At 41.0% G+C, this 15893-nt stretch overlaps 1 protein-coding gene across 3 annotated transcripts in view; it reads left to right on the top strand.

The window, feature by feature from the left end:
* The window catches only part of BUB1B (BUB1 mitotic checkpoint serine/threonine kinase B), a 63467-nt gene extending 58871 nt beyond the window's left edge, over positions 1-4596 (top strand). For all 3 annotated transcript variants that reach the window (XM_017867895.1, XM_017867901.1, XM_017867905.1), the window contains exons 21-23: positions 930-1101; positions 1891-1997; positions 4037-4596. In XM_017867895.1, coding sequence (XP_017723384.1) covers positions 930-1101; positions 1891-1997; positions 4037-4232 — 475 coding nt within the window. In that variant the 3' untranslated portion in view covers positions 4233-4596. The remainder of the gene's footprint in view (positions 1-929; positions 1102-1890; positions 1998-4036) is intronic.
* The last annotated feature ends 11297 nt before the right edge of the window (positions 4597-15893 follow it).

Raw genomic sequence — 15893 nt, 5'->3', positions numbered from 1 at the left:
TTTTTTATATATTTTTTTTTTTTTTTTTAATTATAGTATAGTTTAATGGTGGCCAAAAAAGTTGGATCTTGTGCCAAGGGAAAATGGGAGCAATTGTCAATTTTAAAGTAAAATACATAGATCATTCTGTGCTGTGGAGGTATGTAATTGGAGTAGTTAAAGCCTGTATTTAGGAATATTGCACCAATATCAGAAGTTTGAGGGAACTAATTGAGAAAAACAGAGACAAGAGGAACACATGAAAACCCACTCATTTCATTTATAAACAGTTCCTATGTCTCCATGGAGAATAGCATTATTAGGATAGATAAACCCAAGGAAAACAAAATTAATTGATAATTAATTAGTATTATAAAGGTTTTTTTAAGCAAATAAGAACTGGAATTATGAATAAGAGTAAGATAAAATATGGTGTTTTACAATATAGGTAGGACTTTATAAAACAGACTTGCATTGTTTTCCATTAAACTCTGGAAGGAAGAATCTGAACAATACCTGGAAAGCTTATCTGGAATAGTAAACAAGAAAGGCTATGACACCTATAAAATTTTAATTTCCTCCATCATAATTCCTGTCAGTGTATAAATCATTGCAATTGTATGTGTTAATGTGTACAGTACAGGGAAGAAGCCTGTGCTCTGCTTCCATACTTACTTTATATAATACGGAAGCTTGATAAATGTTTAATGGTGGCCATGCATGGTGATTGAAATATACTTTGTGTCACCAAACTGGTGACATTCCTTCCGCATTGGGTGGACACTGCCACTACTGAGTCTTACAGGTGCATTTTCAAAATTAACCACTGGAGGGAGTTGTCGGCATAGCTAAGATGTACTCAAGGTACTTTTTTTTTTTTTTAAAGACCAGCTATGCAGCTTCTTTCATGGCCTATTTTTATTATCTCCTTCTCTTAAATCTGGGCTCAGAATCCACGATCCCTATGATTGTAATGAGAACAATCAAGCTTTGAAGATAGTGGACTTTTCCTGCAGTGTTGACCTTAGGGTACAGCTAGATGTTTTTACCCTCAGCGGCTTTCGGACTGTACAGATCCTGGAAGGACAAAAGATCCTGGCTAACTGTTCTTCTCCCTACCAGGTAAGTGTAAAACAAGCCTGAGCAAATATGGAGAGGGTTTCTTAATCTCTTTATTATCTAGATAAGCTATAAAAAGCTAGTGTTTACTGATACTGACTCTCCCAGAGTAGATGACCTAGTTTTCAAATATCACCAAGTCAAGTAAAATGTAACATTTTTGTGTTACAGCATTGAAGAATATACACATACACGTGCAAACACATGACTAACTGTAACCAAGTGCCAGGGCCATTCCTACTGCCTACCACCCATGTAATCTTTTATAAGCCATTTTCTGTGATCTTCTCTGTAAAAAAGGGATAACAGTCTCTGCTGTGTGTTTATCAGAATTGTTGTGAGGAGTAAATGAAGTAATGTATATAAAAAGAACATTAGCACAAACGTAAAGTCTTTTGTATGGTGGCGTTATATGCAGAAATTCCTTCTAACTTAGCTTTAGACATAAGACATTTGCTGATTGAATATGTAGCACAAACCTGAACTAATCATGTGGACCCCATTTAGATCACAGTTGGAGTTCATGCAAACTCAGTAGGTCTACAGATTTGAATGTGATAGTCCAAATATTTCATCTTTTGTTCTTAAGGAGAACTCCTAGAGTTGGCTCTATTGATCATTTCTTTGGAGAGCTTCTCCCTTTACTGTAAGGGTGAGGAACAGTCTACTAAAATGTATGTCATAAAATAAACTTAGTTAAGCACTGTAATACCTTTCAACTTCCTACCGAAATAAGTTGCCATGGTAGAGGCAGAGAATTATTTTAGCTGATGGTGCTTTTTGTGATTTCAGGTAGACCTGTTTGGTATAGCAGATTTAGCACATTTACTATTGTTCAAGGAACACCTACAGGTCTTCTGGGATGGGTCCTTCTGGAAACTTAGCCAAAATATTTCTGAGTAAGTATTGATGAATTTCAGGGTCCCTGCCCGTCCCTGTAATTTTCTGTTTCTCTTGGGTGCTATCTCTGCTTTGGCAGCCTTAGTTTTTTTAATCCAAATGCCATGATTCCAGTAGTTTCAGCGAGTTTTCATTAGAGCATCAGCAGAGCGTCTAGTGCAGGATAAAGGAACTGCTCATTAAAAATAAGATTCAAAACTATTCAGACTTCAGGACCTCATTCTGAAGGTAGCTGTATCTTCCAGACTACAGCTATAGTATGGAAGCTTCCCTGTTTAGATATGTGAAAATAAACATTTCATGAGAATAATTTTCTAACCAATTGGTGTTAGCCTTAAATTCCTATTTATTTATTTATTTATTTATTGAGGTAGAGTCTCGCTGTGTCGCCCAGGCTGGAGTGCAGTGGCACAATCTCAGCTCACTGCAACCTCTGCCTCCCAGGTTCAAGCGATTCTCCTGCCTCAGCCTCCTGTGTAGCTGGGATTACAGGCGTGCACCACCATGCCTGGCTAATTTTGTATTTTAGTAGAGATGGGGTTTCACCATGTTGGCCAGGATGGTCTCGAACTCCTGACCTCGTGATCCACCTGCCTCAGCCTCCCAAAGTGCTAGGATTACAGATGTGAGCCACTGCGCCTGGCCTAAATTCCTTTTTAATAATGGTTATTACCAAAATTTAATAAGCATCTCTTGAAAAGACTTACATTTCTAAACTATATGCTAATTTTAGGCTATTATTTATTTAATAAGTGGATAGAACCAAACCAGATAACTGAATCTCCTGGTGAAGAAGTAAATGGTCTCTTAATAAGCGCTGCTTGGTCTCAGAACCTTAGTACTCCCTCAAGCCTGCTCATAATTATTAAGTCGGCCAAGCATGGTGGCTCACACCTGTAATCCCAGCACTTTGGGAGGCTGAGGCAGATCACCTGAGGTCAGGAGTTTGAGAGCAGCCTGGGCAACATGGTGAAACCCCGTCTCTCTCAAAATACAAGAAAATTAGCCGGGTGTGGTGGCCCATCCCTGTAATCTTAGCTACTTGGGAAGCTCAGGCATAAGAATCACTTGAACCTGAGAACCTGGGAGGCAGAGGTTGCAGTGAGCTGAGATCGTGCCACTGCACTCTAGCCTGGTCAACAGAGTGAGATCTCTGTCTAAAAAACAAACAAACAAAAAAAAACAACTTAAGTATCTATGTTCCATTTTAGCTTAGCTTAGCAAATAAGTTCCCAGCATAAGTTTGCCAGTCTGTCACCTATTGTTATATTCTTTGGTTAAAAAAAAAAAATCCGTGTTGAAGATTGAATGCCCCTTCTGTATTTTCCTCTTTGAATAATTGAATTGTAGTTTTCTCTTTATTTAATTCAGAACTTGGCCAGTGTTATCTCTTACATGTACTTTTTAAAATAGGCTTGAAATACAATGTAAGACATATAAGATGGATATAGGCATGTCCACTTGGCTATGGTCCAGACAGGTCTGGCTAACACAAGCAGAAACAAGTAGGGTCAGTTGGGGTTTCCTAACAGCCCTGCCTTATCTAATAAGGGAAGTTTCTCTGATCAAAAGAAAATAGTAATAAGCAAAGGTACAAACATATTAAGCAGTAGTTACTTTAGTCAAGCTTACAATTCTCAGAGAATTGTAAAGATGATCCACTACTTGGGTGGGAGAAAGGAGCTGTAGCCTTTTTGATGACCTAGACTCTAGGAAAGTTGGAAAAAATAAAATTCCTTTTTCTTCTATTTGTAGAAGAAAAGTGCTATGCCTTAGTACACAGAGGAAATTTATAGATTTAGATGAGAGAACTTCTTTCCCTTTATGTGCATTGTATCTTGGCTTTTCCCACTATGGTAGCCCTTTTTTGTAGTTCTTCCCTGGGCTTTCAAAGGACTATTTGAATGATCTCTAACCCTAGAGTTCTAGGTATTACCTTACACCATTTTGGTGCATAAATGTACCACTGAGTTAAACTAAAAGGAATTATAATTTTCATATGCCTAATCTTGATGGAAATGGTTTTATATATTTTTAGGCTAAAAGATGGTGAATTGTGGAATAAATTCTTTGTGCGGATTCTGAATGCCAATGATGAGGCCACAGTGTCTGTTCTGAGGGAGCTTGCAGCAGAAATGAATGGGGTTTTTGACACTACATTCCAAAGTCACCTGAACAAAGCCTTATGGCAGGTAGGGAAGTTAACTAGTCCTGGGGCTTTGCTCTTTCAGTGAGCTAGGCAGTGAAGTCTCACAGATTGCTGCCTCAGAGCAATGGTTGTATTGTGGAACACTGAAACTGTATATGCTGTAATTTAATTTAGGACACATTTAGATGCACTACCATTGCTTTTCTGCTTTTTGGTAGAGGTATATTTCCAAGTAACTGACATTTTTTACACAGTGATATGCTTACTCATGGCCTTGTCTAACTTTTAAGAAGAACTATTTTATTCTAAACAGGCTCATTACAAATGGTTACCTTGTTATTTAACCCATTTGTCTCTACTTTTCCCTGTACTTTTCCCATTTGTAATTTGTAAAACCTTCTTTTACGATCACCATGTATTTTGTAAATAATAAAATAGTATCTGTTAAATTTGTGCTTCTAACATGTCATGTAGTTTTTGCAAACTAAAATAACAAATGGCTTAATTTTGCAGAGAGGGGCTATTTTGCCATGGAAATTTATATATCCTAGACTTAGAATTGTTGCAATAGGGTTGTGATGAGACAGAATAGCCAACTACTTCTTTAGGTGGGTCTGACTCAAATAAGTGGTCTAGACTGAAAAGTAGTTAAGATGATATGCATAAGACCAAATTTCCTTCAATTTCAAGTGGCATGATTGTATATCTGGCTTATGTTTTAATGTTTTCACTTTTTTGGAGACAGGGTGTCCTCTGTTGTCCAGGCTATCACCTTGCCTTTCCAGACTCTGGCAATTTTCCCACCTCAGCCTTCCAAGTAGTTGGGAGCACAGGCTCACACCACCGCATCTGGCTAATTTTTTGTACTTTTGTAGAGATGGGGTTTCACCACATTGCCCAGGCTGGTCTCGAACTCCTGGGCTCAAGTGATCTGCCCACCTCGGCCTCCCAAAGTGCTGAGATTAGAGGTGTGAGCCACCATGCCCAGCCCTAGTGCTTTCACTTTTATCCACCAAGCCCCTTGGTCTATTTATATGATCTAGTGGCGCTGCTACTGGGTCTCTTGATTAGGAATCTGACTGTTAGAAAATAAAAGCAAATGTGTTCAACAGGGTTTAGCAACCTTTCAGAAATGGAAAAATCACCATTCTATTACGTGCAGAATGACTTGGAGAGGGCAAGGGTCAGTGAAAGAATAAAAGGAAATTTTGTTTGAAAGATTTGAGGAAGCAGGAGGTCAGAATAAAATGATAACTTTGAAGTATGAAATAGTTTGGAAGAGAATAGGCCTAGATAAAGTACTGGACTCCCAAAAGGAAGCATGAATTACACCTGGCCTCAGGGATAGGGAAGAAAATTGGTAGAAAAAGGCAATGAAAATTATCCAACTATCAGCTGGGCACCGTGACTCATGCCTGTAATCCTAGCACTTTGGGAGGCCAAGGAGGGAGATTCACATGAGGCCAGGAGTTTGAGAGCTGCCTGGGTGACAAAGTGAGCCCCATCTCTACAGAAAATAAAAATAAATATAAATTAGTTGGGTGCAGTCGCACATGCCTGTATTCCTAGCTACTTGGGAAGCTGAGGCGAAAGGATTGCTTGAGCCTGGGAGTTCAAGGTTTAGTGAGTATGATTGCGCCATTGCACTCTTGCTCTGGGCGACAGAACAAGACCCTGCCTCTAACAAAAAAAGGAAAGAAAATTATCTAATAATTTCGTATCTAAATATCAAAATTATCTAATGTTCCTCCATGCTAGTGCCTTATTTTTTTTTACTTTGTCACTGTTACTGCTCTAAGATTGCTGGAAAGCAAAAAATCCTATGTATGTCTCAACTAAAAATATTTAAGCATATATAGTTGAAGCACTGCAACATGACTTGGATCTGAAAGATAATCAACTTAGAAATATTTGCTCTTAACCAAAATACAGCTCTCCAAACATTCTCACATTTGCTTCCCGTACTGATGATGTAAAATGATATATCTGTATCTTTTACATAATCAAGCCCCTCTCCTCTCTGCTCTCCTCGTTTCTCAGTTCACTGTGTTGACACATGAAGTTATTACTTTGAGACTGGACAGTAAATTTAGATTTATTCTTAATATAGGCTTAGCTACTATCTAGTGAATTCTTTAGCAACCTTGACAGCAGGGTGCTGTGTAAGTAAAGCTTTGTTTCTGAAAGTAGGCTGTGAGGAAAGGGAAGAGAATCTGAGGAAGCTACTTTGTTAGAGAACTTGCATCTGTTTTGCCAACCCTCCTTGCATTCCAGTCTCCTCCAACCCTAGCCCTTCTTTGTAGAGAGGAGAAAAGGCACCTGACCAATTAGGACTTACAATGTCTTAGGTTTTCTGTTTGCCTAAGCATAAAACCACAAAGTGAGATTCTTTCCATTTCCCTTATATTTTATGCTTATTTGTCTTGGGAGAAGGAAGCATTTCCTTTTTGGCAGAAGTTTCAAATGGTTCTTATTTCTTGTCTCACTAAGGCAGTAATAGTGTAGTGATGGACCTGGTTAGGTACTGAGGGACAGCTGAAAAGGCAGGAGTTTTACCTTTGTTTGAAAAGAAACCACATAACATATAGCATCTCACCATTCACAAAGTGTTTGTACACCCACCGATAGTGCTCTAACTGATGCCAAACCTGAACCTGGAAATAAAAAGATTTTCCTGGAGCAGTAGGATTTCAGACTGTTGGTTGAGCTTATTATCTCAAGGTAGATAAGAAAGCCTTTGAGAAGGTTAGCATAAGGTTGTTTGAAATAACTCATTGGTGTCTTTAAGCTGAAGCCTTTAAGCAAAGACAGCAAAGAAGTGCTTTTCTGTTGCATCTGAAAATGAGGAATTCTTCCAACTGCACCAGTTCTTTCTAATGTGCCAAAATTAGCTTCTAATTTGGCTCCTAAAATTAAGGTTTCCCTAGTGAGGAAACTGCATTTTAAAAAATTTTTTTTGTGGCCGGGTGCGGTGGCTCAAGCCTGTAATCCCAGCACTTTGGGAGGCCAAGGCAGGCAGATCACGAGGTCAGGAGATCAAGACCATCCTGGCTAACATGGTGAAACCTCGTCTCTACTAAAAATGCAAAAAATTACCTGGGCGTGGTGGCGGGCGCCTGTAGTCCCAGCTACTTGGGAGGCTGAGGCAGGAGAATGGCATGAACCCAGGAGGCGGAGCTTGCAGTGAGCCGAGATCGCACCACTGCACTCCAGCCTGGGCAACTGAGCGAGACTCCGTCTCAAAAAAAAAAAAAAATTTTTTTTGTAATATGGCAAACTTCTACCTTAACGGGGTCCTTGGTTCTACCAGAGACATAAAAAGCTATGAATATTTAATAGGACAAAGATGGCATTTTAAGTCAGTATGTGAAAAGATTATTTAATAACTGGTGTTAAAACTGTGGATTAGGCTGAGTGCGGTGGCTCACACCTGTAATCTCAACACTTTGGGAGGCTGAGGCAGGCAGATCACCTGAGGTCAGGAGTTCATGACCAGCCTGGCCAACATGGTGAAACCCCATCTCCACTAAAAATACAAAATTAGCCATGTGTGGTGTCGCGTGCCTATAATCCCAGCTACTTGAGAGGCTGAGGCGGGAGCATTGCTTGAACCCAGGAGGTGGAGGTTGCAGTTAGCCAATATCATGCCATTGTACTCCAGCCTGGGCAACAAGAGTGAAACTCTGTCTCAAAAAAAAGAAAGAAAGAAAGGAAACCCACAATGGATTAAAGCTTGAACTCTATCCCCAGTGCCACTACTAGTTCATATAGCACCTTTGTGCAAATTAGAAAAGGCCCCTTCCTCTCGTGGATTCAGTACCTCCCAATGTACCATAGCTTGACTGAATTTCAGTCCCCACTTACGCCCTCAGCCTGGTACCTTCGTGCAGCAAATACACTGTGCAGTCTTAGGCATTGATCTTGCCTGTTTCACTGCTTATCCCCAAAATAATTTTGGAGAAATCAGAAGTTTTAATCAAAATTCAATGTAATAATGGTTTTGCAATCTTTTGCCTGTGTGACATAAAAGCAAGATATAAACAAGAAGATTGCTATTACTATAGTAGATTAAAAAATTAAATATAGCATGGCCACCTATCCTGCCCTCCAAAAAAATTAAAACACCATAAATTCAAACTTGGAACATTTACTGGCAACAAATATTTACATCTTTTTTTTTTGCCTTGACCCAGGGATCTTGTTCTGTCGCCCAGGCTGCAATGCAGTGGTGAAATCGGTCTCCTGGTTTCGAGCCTCCTAAGTAGCTGGGAGTGTCGGTGCACACCACCACACCTTGCTAATTTTTTTAATCTTTAGTAGAGACAAAGTCTCACTGTGTTGTCCAGGCTTGCATTGACTTTCATCTGGTCTCATGACTCATCTCTATTGTTCGTACCCACCTCCAGCCAAATCAGAACCCTCCAAAGACTACCATGGCCTTTAAGACCCTACCCTATCTGACCCCACTCTTTCTCTGACCTCCTCCCTGACTCCCCTCTTCCTCACACACACTGCTGTAGTCAGCCTCCTTGCTGCTTCTCAAATGTGCCAACTAATTTCCCTCTCCCTCTCTTTAAAGCCTTTTGGCTTTAAAGGCCAGATTTTTTTGGCAGAAAAAACATTTCTGCCTGAAAGTTTTTTTCCTTGATCTTCAGGTAAATTACTCCCTTTCTTCCTTTCAGGTAGGTGTCTTCTCAAATCTCCGCTCTATCAGAGAGGCTGTCCCTGACCATTCTGTACACTATACAGAATAGCATCCCATCCCACATACACTGCTATCACTTTCTATCCCTTTTTACCCTCCTTTATTTTTTTTCTATAGCACCTGTCACCGCCTCGTGCGTGTGTCTGTGTTGTGTGTGTGCGTGTATACATACACTTTTTTTTTCTTTATCTTTCTACTAGAATTTGAACTCCTTAAGGGCAGGGATTTTCTTTGTTTCCTGTTTGACTGCACAGTCTAGAACAGTACCTGAACGAATAAAACTGTTTTATCTAAAGTACAAAAAACTCTTAAAATAAAAAATTGAAAACCAAAAGAAACAGGCAAAGGACATGAACAATCCACTAAAACATTTTAATGGCTCATATACATGAGATGTTCATTCCTAACTAAATAAAATGCAAAAGATGAGAAATTGTCATTCACTCTAAATGGCTGAAAATTGCATTTGTAAGGATGATAAGAAACAGGCACTCATATATTATTAATTGGGATGCAAATTGGTACATTATTAGAAGTTGATTTGGCAAAATTCACTTAAATATTCCCTTTAGCTGAGAAATTTTTCTGAGAATTTATCTCACAAAAGCATTGACACAGGAGCTCGGAGAAAGCACTGTTTCTAACACTTGTCCTGTCCGCTTCCAACACTCGACAGTCCCCAGAAGGATAATCCACATGACAGATCCCAGGAAGGTAGTCCTGGCACTAGTGCGGAGGCACTGGCAGACCATCTCTGCAGGCTTCAGGGTGCCTCGCCATTGGCAGGGAACACCCTTCCAATTTGCCATGAGCCCCTGTAGATGGCAGAACCTGAGCTAGGCAGACATTTTCAGCCTACATAGGGAAAAAAGCTGTGGGGAAAAGGTGATTGCCTTTCGTGGGGAGAGTGTATGGGAGTGGAGAGAGGAAAGAATGAAGGCTCTTACTTTTCAATTTGTACATTTATAAGCATTTTGAATTTTCGGACCACGTACATGAATTGCTTTTTTAAAAAATGTACTGGGTTAATCTAGGCTAAGAAATTATAGGCCGTGTTTTTATCATCTTTTCCCTCCTCTATATTATAAAAAAATAAGCCTTGTTAAATGTTCGCTTTTTAAAAAACCTTTGACATTGGAAAGCTTTTATTATCTAAACATGAAAGCAAGGTTGATATGGAATTCAAATGAGAGTAAAATAATTTTAAATCATTGAAGATAATATATCTGAGCTTTTATTTTTAGTATATGAAAATTCATGTTTAAATGTTTTATAATGTTCTATTAGAGATATGCTTTGTAAAATTACCATCTTCCTACTATTACAACTTCCTGTGTCTGTGAACAAAGTATAAAATTATATAAAATCCAACTATTTTCAACACAAAATACATTTTTTATGGCTTTCATATAAAAACTTGAGTTTTCACAAAGTGACGTATGTTTAAGAAAAGAACAAACAGTGATGAACTTAGGCTACACTTCTGTAGACATGTGCTTTGTTCCCTCAAAGCATATTACTTCCGATAATCTTGCTCCTTAGAGGCTTGTGTGACCAACCTTCGGCTTATGAGCAGTGTTGTCCTGTAAATTCATGTTAGCCTTTCCACAGGAAACTGTGGCTGTCCCGCCAAACTGCTAGTGTTTAAGCCCCTTGTGAGCAGGGGACTATGTGTCTATTAATTTTATATACTCCCAGAAATGAGCACATGGTTCTTAAAAATAAGTAGTGAATTAAAATATTGGAAAGGAGGAGCCACAAGTTCAGAAAGTAGTTACATTGGAGCCTTGGTGAGAGGGAAAAATATCTGAATGAGGCTCTAGCTGAAAGTATAATCTCACTTTCATTTTTAGTATGCCGGTTTATACATGTTTCTTTAACATGTAATAATTGACTGCTGACCTTACATTGCAATATACTTCACCATCCTGTTTACACCTTTTTAAATTAAATGTTATTTTCACAAGTATATTCCACCAAAATGTGTACTGTATTTCCTATTAAATTGCATCAGTCTTGAAATTAAAGTGAGGATGGCATTTCATGAAAACAAATACCAATTAAAATCTGTGGACAAAAAGATAGATATGCATTTTATTTGTTTTCTTTTTTAAAACTTTTCTTTTTTTTTTTTTTTTTTTTTTTTTGGCATTTTAAAGCCTAGCTGGCTCCCCATACCCCCGCACTCTCCCACCAAGAAATGGGGTTTCACCATGTTGCCCAGGCTGGTCTTGAACTCCTGAGCTCAAGCAGTTCACCCACCTTGGCCTCCCAAAATGCTGGGACTACAGGCATGAGCCACCACCCTGGCCCTTACTTGTTTCCTTTTACATTTTAAAACAAAATTGAAAAATCTGATAACCCTAGAACAAAATGATCAGTTTAAAAAGATGACACGCATGAATCTTCAATGATATTTTCTCATTCAAGGAAATGATAGCTAAGGGTGAATGAGTGTGCAGTGAGTCCAGAGTCCCAGCGAGTCAAGGGGGTCAGGCTGGCAGAAATATGAGTGAGACAGAGTAGACAAAAGCTAACTAGCATGGCCGGGAGGGACCTTTTCAGATCAAGTGTACCCCATCACTGAACAGATATAAAGGCCATTGCTCAGGACTCACTCACACAGGCATGTTCAATATCCTAACATATGGACCAGTGGTCAAGGTTCCATGGTATAGGCCTTTGGGGGCAGCTGCATAGCTCCTCCCTGTATCATTCCTCTGTGACATTTTATTATGAATTGCCTTGGACTTGTCTATATGTATGGCCTTACCTCTCCAACTCATATGAGTTTGTTGGGGGCAAGTTCTCTTTTTTTTTTTTTCCGGATGGAGTTTCACTCTTGTTGCCCAGGCTGGAGTGTAGTGGCACAATCTCAGCTCACTGCAACCTCCGCCTTCCGGGTTCAAGCGGTTCTCCTGCCTCAGCCTCCTGAGTAGCTGGGGTTACAGGCGCCCACCACCACACCCAGCTAATTTTGTATTTTTAGTATTTTTGTATTTTTAGGGTTTCTCCATCTTGGCCAGGCTGGTCTTGAACTCCCGACCTCAGGTGATCTGCCCCCGTCAGCTTCCCAAAGTGCTGGGATGACAGGCGTGAGCCACCGCGCCCGGCCGGCAAGTTCTCTTTTTATGCCCTGGTTAGGATTTCAATATAGTGCCCACATTATGAGGGGTCGACTTTACAGGCCCAAGGTCTGCTTAGAACCTTCTCAGCATTGAGATGGCGCTCTGCCTATGGTACCAAACCAAACACTAGCATGGTGGCTAGAAATTCTGCCTTTAGCCAAAATATCTGGACTTGAATCCTAGCTGTTATAGCACTGGACAAGTTACTTCACCTCTCTGAACCAGTGTCATCTATAAAATGAGGATAACTGAAGTGCCTACTTTACGGAGTATGGAGAACTGAAGCTTTTAAGTACACACACTTGTAGATGTTTGTATTGATTTAGTTCTAATGGTCTAAGGTTCTCTGGAAACCTCTCAAGTAATTTGAGATCTCCGCTGGTTGATCTCAGCTGGTTGGAGCCTTACTATCTTTTGACTTAATATACACAGTATAGCTAAACCTGTAATATAATAAAGTGAAAGAAATGCAGTATTCTGTAATTTAAAGATAAGGGAAAATTAGTTGTTTCTATCAGGATAAGTTTCAGGGAACCAAATATTTGTACTTAAAGAGATAGTCCTTAAGATCAGCTACATACCAAGGTATCAGGAAAGTCCATCCAGTCCCCATTCTCATTCCACAAGGCCGTTTCAGCCCAAAGGACCTCTGGCTTGCGGCTGGGCTGCTTCTGTGCCATGTTCAGAGTGCAGAGATCTTTAAAAGACTGTCTTGGGTCCTGTTTGCTCCGAGGTACCAGGCAGGGTCTTGCTGCCCACCAGCCACTTACAGGTGCATCTCAGTCTTCCTCTCCCAACCAGGAGAAATGGCTTTCTAGCATAGGGGCATGGCCTACTGATCCCATTTAAGGCATCTAGTCCCTTCCTGAGACTCTCTTGTTGCTAGAGCATCTAGCCACACAACAGTGTTGTGGTCAACAGTGAACCTCATATCTGACTGTGGTCCCGTAAGATATAATACCATAATTTTACTGTACCTTTTCTATGTTTAAATATGTTTACTTTTTATTTTTATTATTTTTTGAGACAGTGTCTCACTCTGTTGCAGGCTGGAGTGTGGTGACATGATCAGAGCTCACTTCAGCTCCATTTTCTAGGCTTCAGCGATTCTCCCACCTAGGCCTCCCAAGTAGCTGGGACTACAGGTGTGTGCTACCACACCTGGCTAATTTTCTTTTTTTTAAATTAGAGACAGTGTCTCACAGTGTTGCCCAGGCTGGTCTCAAACTCCTAAACTCAAGGGATCCTCCCACCTCGGCCTCCCAAAATGCTGGTATTACAGGTGTGGGCAACTGCCTGCAGCCTAAATGTGTTTAGATACACAGATGCGTACCTTTGTGTCACAGCTGCCTACAGTATTCAGTACAGTAACATGCTGTGCAGGTTTGTGGCCTAGGGGCAATAGCCTGCACCATATAGCCTAGGTGTGCAGTAGGTTTATACCATCTAAGTTTGTGTAACTACACTCTGATGTTTGCACGATGAAACTACCTAACAGTGCATTTCTCAGAATGTATCTCTATCATTAAGCTAGTATCTGTCATTAAGCAATGCCTGACTGTATTTCTATTTTATGCTCTGCTACATCCCTCACCTGAGCCAATGAATAAAAGGTGATCACTTGCTTAATAGGAAAAAGGAAAGGGGAAATAATAGGAAGCCCTGTGAACTCAATTCAGGAACTGGAAAACCTGGGCTCAACAGCTGCTTGATCTGGTTAGGTCACTGGCTTTGCTTGCCCATCTAAACTAGTACTGATGGCTCCTACCTCAAAGGGTTCTTTTGAGAATGAACACAAGACAGTAGGTGAGCATGGAAGTTCCCTGACTTAGAGCAAGCAGTGATTCGTGTCTTGTTTCCCCAGCATCCAGCCCAGGGCAAGGCACATGGGAAGCAGTAGGAGCTGGTGCAAACCACTGGTGAATCTAAGCCACTGTTGAGAGAGATGCCTGACATTCTTATTCACTCCGGCCTGCAGCTGCAACCTGTTGACTCCCGTTTTACTCTTTGTTGAACACAGAAATGTGTTCATTTTTGCCCTCCAGGACAGCAAGTAATATCTTGGAATGTGGCAAAAAAGATAAGCCCCTAGGGTCAGGCGCAGTGGCTCACACCTGTAATCCCAGCACTTTGGGAGGCCGAGACAGGCAGATCACCTGAGGTCAGGAGTTCAAGACCCACGTGACCAACATGGAGAAACCCCGTCTCTACTAAAAATACAAAATTAGCCAGGCATGGTGGCATATGCCTATAGTCCCAGTTACTCAGGAGGCTGAAGCAAGAGAATCGCTTGAACCCAGGAGGTGGAGGTTGCAGTGACCTGAGATCATGCCATTGTACTCTAGCCTGAGCAACAAGAGCAAAACTCTACCACCAAAAAAAAAAAAAAAAAAAAGCCCCTATATATTAAGTTTTACTGTGGCCTCCACAGTGATGATGGGTACCACGAAGAATATAACAAAATGTAAGGCATGCTCACTCCCTTCAGATAGCTTATAATTTGGAGAAACAGGCCACAACACTTAAAAGCCAAGATAATATATGAGAGAAATAAGTCAGTTAAAAACGAACATCTCAAGGGAAGCCATGAGCAGGAGCCGATGGAGTGAAGCAGTGTATGTGTTAGACTGAAGTAAGGGCTAGTGTGGCATGACAGGGGCTGGAGCTGGCTTATATTAGGTAGTTTTCAGCTGCAAAAAAAAAAAAGAAGAAGAACAACCAAAATATCGTAAGGGGTAAGAATATCGGTTATTTCACGTAGCAGCAAACCTGGAGCTCAGAAGTTCATGCAGGGCCCAAGTTGTTTCCACCTTCCTATTCCTCCATCCTCAGCATGTTGGCTTTTGTCCTCAAGCTGGTTCCCTTGTGGGTCTCAGTTGGCTACCACAGTTCCAAGTTCCACAACAACTTGGAGCAGCATAAGAAAACTTTCTCCCAGCCGGGCGCGGTGGCTCAAGCCTGTAATCCCAGCACTTTGGGAGGCTGAGACGGGCGGATCACGAGGTCAGGAGATCGAGACCATCCTGACTAACATGGTGAAACCCCGTCTCTACTAAAAAATACAAAAAACTAGCTGGGCGAGGTGGCGGGCGCCTGTAGTCCCAGCTACTCGGGAGGCTGAGGCAGGAGAATGGCGTGAACCCGGGAGGCAGAGCTTGCAGTGAGCTGAGATCCGGCCACTGCACTCCAGCCCAGGCGACAGAGCAAGACTCCGTCTCAAAAAAAAAAAAAGAAAAAGAAAACTTTCTCCCAAAACCCTCCCAGCTGGCTTCCTCACATGTCTGTTGGCCAGATTGTCACATATCTGGGCCTACACCAATCCCTGGCAAAGGGAACTGCGTTACCAAGATCAGTTTAAACTTAAGAGTCACCCCTAAGGGCTGGGGCTGGGGAGGGGCCTTTCGCTGAGTACACAGTTAGGAGTGTACATTCTAATAAACAGGTTTTCTTCCAGCAAGGGAGGTGAGATGGATTTAGAAAGGCAACCAAGCCGAGCATGGTGGCTTACACCTGTAATCCCAGCTACTCAGGAGGCTGAGGCGGGAGGATCAGTTGATCCAAGGAGTTTGAGGTTACTGTAAGCTATGATGGCACCAATACACTCCAGCCTGTGTGACAGAACAAGACCCCATTCTTTTTTTTTTTTTTTTTTTTTCTTTAAACAAAAGGTAACCAACAGTGTCTGCTATATAGGTAGTGTGTTGTTGGGAAGAAAAAAGGAAGGATTTGGTAACACAATAGCATCCTAGACTCTGAAATAGATCACCTGGGTTCAAACCCATGTCCTGTCATTTAATGACCTGAGTTAGTTAACATCACGATGCCTTAGTTGCCTCATCTCTGAAATGGGATTATAATGGTTCCTAGCCAGACTATAAATTTCATGGGGACAGGGTCTCAACTTGCTCACTGA

This window comes from Rhinopithecus bieti, unplaced genomic scaffold (assembly GCF_001698545.2).
Source record: "Rhinopithecus bieti isolate Rb0 unplaced genomic scaffold, ASM169854v2 scaffold_115, whole genome shotgun sequence".
NCBI classification, from domain to species: Eukaryota; Metazoa; Chordata; class Mammalia; order Primates; family Cercopithecidae; genus Rhinopithecus; species Rhinopithecus bieti.
Note: the sequence above shows the minus strand (reverse complement) of the source record. Positions and strands in the feature narration are given on the sequence as shown.